Source organism: Etheostoma cragini, chromosome 11 (genome assembly GCF_013103735.1).
Source record: "Etheostoma cragini isolate CJK2018 chromosome 11, CSU_Ecrag_1.0, whole genome shotgun sequence".
Lineage (NCBI taxonomy): Eukaryota > Metazoa > Chordata > Actinopteri > Perciformes > Percidae > Etheostoma > Etheostoma cragini.
This window is the reverse complement of record NC_048417.1, coordinates 24,653,189-24,658,216: the sequence shown is the minus strand read 5'-3', so window position 1 is coordinate 24,658,216 and position 5,028 is coordinate 24,653,189. Positions and strand designations below refer to the sequence as shown.

At 44.1% G+C, this 5,028-nt stretch overlaps 1 protein-coding gene across 5 annotated transcripts in view; it reads right to left on the bottom strand.

The window, feature by feature from the left end:
- lrch1 (leucine-rich repeats and calponin homology (CH) domain containing 1) overlaps positions 1-5,028 on the bottom strand; it is a 99,084-nt gene that overhangs the window by 18,392 nt on the left and 75,664 nt on the right. For 3 of the 5 annotated variants that reach the window (XM_034885152.1, XM_034885149.1, XM_034885150.1), the window contains exon 15: positions 2,414-2,536. The exons of the other annotated variants lie outside the window; for them this stretch is intronic. In XM_034885152.1, coding sequence (XP_034741043.1) covers positions 2,414-2,536 — 123 coding nt within the window. The remainder of the gene's footprint in view (positions 1-2,413; positions 2,537-5,028) is intronic. 5 annotated transcript variants of the gene reach the window in all.

Below are 5,028 nucleotides of genomic sequence, written 5' to 3'. Positions count from 1 at the left end.
CACACACACACACACACACACACACACACACACACACACACACACACACACACACACACACAGACACACACACACACTACATTCATACACAAACACATACATTCAAACATACACACACACACACACACACACACACACACATAACCTTCGCACATACACACAAACACACAGACAGACACACATTACCCTCACCCACCCACCCAAGCACACACACAAGGTGATTGGCTGTTAATGAGGTCAGCAGGGATGTTGTGAGCGTGTCAGTTCCTGTGATGTCATCGTCCCCGAAGGCCTGAACCAATTACAGACCATTAGTCATAGTGTTATCACACTCTTTCACACACACACACACACACACACATACACACACACAGAGTGTTTCTTCTTAATTTAGTCTGTTCTCTTCACTGCAACAGCAAACTCCTCCAGATTGTCTCGAAGAAAAACTGATTTAAGAGATGAACTGGTTCCGTTAGCAGGACAACTCAAAGATAACTGTTGGGGCAAAAAGGGTAAATATTTATAAGATTCCAACTGCACTAGCATCCCCGTGATGTGGAAGTGCTGGAGCAATAAAGAGAGAGCAATGACAACAGGGAAAGGTCACGAATAGGTTCTGGTTTTTGAGCTAAAGCACTTCTTCTGTAGCCTGATGAGCCACACCCATTGGATGGGTCTGGGAGCTCCCCATTGGGTGGGCTCAATCTGAGGGGCGGGACCAACGGTTGTCTTTCATATTCCCTCTGCACCCATTAGGACAGCGCTCCAACCATTCAGAGCAACGCTGGTTGATGGATTCAACTTCAACCCTTGTGTTGTCTTCCCGTCTACCTGCAACTTTCTGTTTTTCCAGGTCAACATTTTTTTCAACATTTTGGTCACTTTGGTTGCTTTTTCTATGGAGCTACATTTGTTTCTTTATTAAATGCAAGAAAAAAAGATCTGAGAGATAAAAAATGTTTGAGAGAAAGTTTTCATACCAATAGCAAAAAATAGCTCTTTCAGAATTACTTTTTTTCACAGAAGTTCTTTTGTTAATTTTTTATTCTATTTCTGGTTTAGAAATTTTTGGCCAATGGGTAAAATAGGACCCCAGGACAACAACAACACATCTTCCTTTTTTAAGAATGACTTCAGAGATTAACTCCAAGTCTTCCAGAGTTGCAGCCAAAGCTGATTGGACAGAACCCCGTTTCCAGCAGCAGCCAATCACGCCAATCAAGTTACCCCCCCTTCCTGATATTCTTCTGTTCAACCTTTTGTGATATTACTGTTTTCTATTTTCACTCCTTGGTTTACTCTTGGTTTCTGATGTGATGCGCACACAAACGGACACAGACAAACACGCCCCCCCCCCCCCCCCCCCCCCCCCCCCCCCCACCCCACACACACAAACACAAATAGGCTGTGATCCATCTAAAATCTTGGCCTCGGTTCCAGTGGAAGTAGGATACTCCTTTAGGGACTTTTATCTAACACTTAAAATATTGGAGCTAAAAATACACACATGTGCACGGACGAAACCCAGACTCTTTCATACACGGACGAAACCCAGACTCTTTCATATTGCAGTCACACACACACTTGGCCAGACATCAAACAATCCGACTGGTTGCACTGTACAGACAGAAGAAGCAGAACTAAGTGACACTAAGTGGAAGAAAACTGATAACATTAGTCTGGAAACTAAAACTTTTGTTGGATTTGGATTCAGATTCAATTCAATTTTATTTATAAAGCGTCAAATCACAACAACAGTTATCTCACTGCACTTTTCATAAAAGAGCAGGTCTAGACTGTACTCTGGGATGTTATTTACAGAAACCTAACAATTCCCTACTTCTCAATAAATAAAAAAATGCACCAAGAAAAACAGCATTTTTAGATGCAAGTCCTCTGTATTTGCTCCTCAAGAAACACACAGAAACACAAAATACACACACTGAATCTAACTTCAACCATGTGCATAGAAACACACACACAGACACACACACACACACACACGCAACAGCTGGAGATGAAAGTAGCGTGTGGTGAAGCTCTTCTTTGATCAGTGTTCACACACACACACACACACACACACACACACACACACACACACACACACACACACACACACACACACACACACACACACACATTTTTTGACTTTTGAATTCAAATACACATATTTAATTTAATTTTACTTATATTGTTTCCCATGTGAGTCCTCTAACTGGACTTGGGGAACCCAAACTGAGCCGAGTGTGAACCAGGTGACATACTCTCCACCTGGTCCAGGACACAAAGAAATGACCCAATAAGGTCTCTGTATGAGGAGAAGTGTTGAAAAAGAAAGGCCGAGCCCAAGCGTGTGGTGGTTTGACTCTGCAGTCTCTGGGGCCGGCGAGTTTAAAGAAGGGGGGGGACCTACCGCGGCTGAGCACGCCTCCGTTGTCGTGGCTACGAGGCGAGTCTCTACGGAGGGGCGAGGCCTGTGAGAGGAGGGAGGGGGCGAGAAAGGAAGGAGGGGGCGAGCAGGGCAGCGAGGGAGGGGCTACAACCAGGAAGTGGGCGTATAGGTTGTGTAGTGCAGGAAGTACAGCAAGGCAAAGACATCCAGGAAAACAGCATCACCGGAAAAAAAGGTGCCGTAAAAATGGCGTTGGTGAAGAAAACAGGGAGATCAGTGAGAGGAGGAACAACACATGCAGGCAGATCAGATCAGGATCAGATGATTTCCCCCCAAGAAAGTCATGCAGCACAACAGAGAAAATAGCAATAGAAAAGTAGAAAAACACAGAAAAAGAAAAGGTGTGAAGAAGGGGAGACAACAACACGTAACACAAACATCACAAAAACAAAATAAAGATTAGTGGCAGTTCACTGTACAGATCACTCTGACATGCTGTTAGCATCATGTTAGTGTCATTAGCAGTAAGCAACACTTGGTAACAGTTACCAAACAAAAGCAGGGTTCAATGTTTTGTTTTCACTTGTTCAAAGTCTTTAGTTACTGGCCTCTACAAAAAACAACAATTCTGGGAAAAAGCATCAAAGACAACATCAAAAAAAGGGGTGAAAAATGTAAAAAAACAAAAATCAAAAGCTTCTAAAAAACTGAAAAAGCATCAAACTCAAACTCAGCTCTTGATTGGCCAATGGTGAATTCAAATCAAATCACTTAACAGGTGTTGTCCAATGGGGAGGAGGCAAGAGAACAATAACATAATTTTGCATACGATGACGCACAAACACTAGCCTGGTCCTACCAGACTCTGGTCCATTAGCCTGGTCCTACCAGACTCTGGTCCATTAGCCTGGTCCTGCAAGACTGTAGTCCATTAGCCCGGTCCTACCAGACTCTGGTCCATTAGCCCGGTCCTACCAGACTCTGGTCCATTAGCCTGCTCCTACCAGAATCTGGTCCATTAGCCTGGTGCTGCCAGACTCTGGTCCATTAGCCTGGTGCTACCAGACTCTGGTCTATTAGCCCGGTCCCTCGGAGTCTGGTCCATTAGCCCGGTCCTACAAGACTACGGTCCATTAGCCCGGTCTTACCAGACTCTGGTCCATTAGCCCGGTGCTGCCAGACTCTGGTCCAATAGCCTGGTGGTACCAGATTCAGGTTCATTAGCATGGTGCTACCAGACTCTGGTCCATTAACCCGGTCCCTCAGACTCTAGTCCATTAGCCTGGTCCTGAAAGACTCTGGTCCATTAGCCTAGTGCTGCCAGACTCTGGTCCATTAGCCTGGTGCTACCAGACTCTGGTCCATTAGCCTGGTCCCTCAGACTCTGGTCCATTAGACCGGTCCTACCAGACTCTTGTCCATTAGACCGGTGCTACCAGACTCTGATCCATTAGCCTGGTCCTACCAGACTCTGGTCAATTAGCCTGGTCCTACCAGGCTCTGGTCCATTGACGAGTGTTAACTTCCTTGAATGCGGGTCCTCTGTTAAGTTTAAAACTATTGGCCCTGCCCAGAGCAAGTCTGGTTCTGCCGTAATGATTGGTCGGGACGTCGACTTAGCAACCCTAGCGTTAGTCTTAGCTCCTCACAGGTAACTGAGCGAGCTGGAAAATCAAACTCCTCCCAAGTGGAGAGGAGGACCACGACATCATGGCTCCCAACAGAACTCAGCAGAGATTGTTCTTACTCAGGCTTTAACTTCTGGATATTCGGCAGCGTTGCCGAATGGCTTCGCTCGCATCTTTCTCCGATGCCATTACAGAACTACAACTCAAACTAGCGCACAACCTCAACGTCATCGTTCTCAGCCACTCCCTCTGTTCGCTGATTGGACGGTAAAGATTTGGCCTGAGAAAACCTAAAATATACCACAAACCCAGACGTACTACTGAAGGAAAATGAAAATGAAGTGGAAGTACATAGGAGGGCGGAGCCAGGCCAACATGAACGAGCAAGTTTTGAGGCAAGTTTTAATTGCCTCTTGCCTTCGGGCAACACTTATTGTTGAACCCTGAAAAAAGACTGTAAGGTTGCCAGCTCTAAAAAAATAAAATAAAATAAAATAAAATAAAAAGAAAGAAGCACGGGGCTGAAGTTTGCTGTGATTCTGCAGAGAGGCATACAAGCAGAGACCAGGAATTAGCTTGAAGCTGATTCAAAATAACACTAGCAGTCAATCTGTAACAGCACACACTGGTGTTAACCCTCAAATTTGACCCCTTTAAGAAATGTCTATAACCGAAATAGGTTTCTTTTTAACCAAATTACCACAAAAAATGAATTGGATTCCTTACAACGCTCTTTGCAAATGCAATTGATCACTTTCATTCCTCTGATCTCAACTATTAGTCAAAATAATTCAATATTCTGCTTTTTTAACTCAAATATTAACTATAATTCTATATAAATGAGGGTTATTGACCATGGATTAAAAAAAAATAGTGTAAAACTAGTTAGGTGAAGTTGGTGAAAACTAAAAAAATAGTTTGAAAAAGCACAAAAATGTCAAATATTTGTCAGTTTTTGACCGGGGAGGACAAGGATTAAAGCAACACTATGCAACTGCTCCGTCTTCG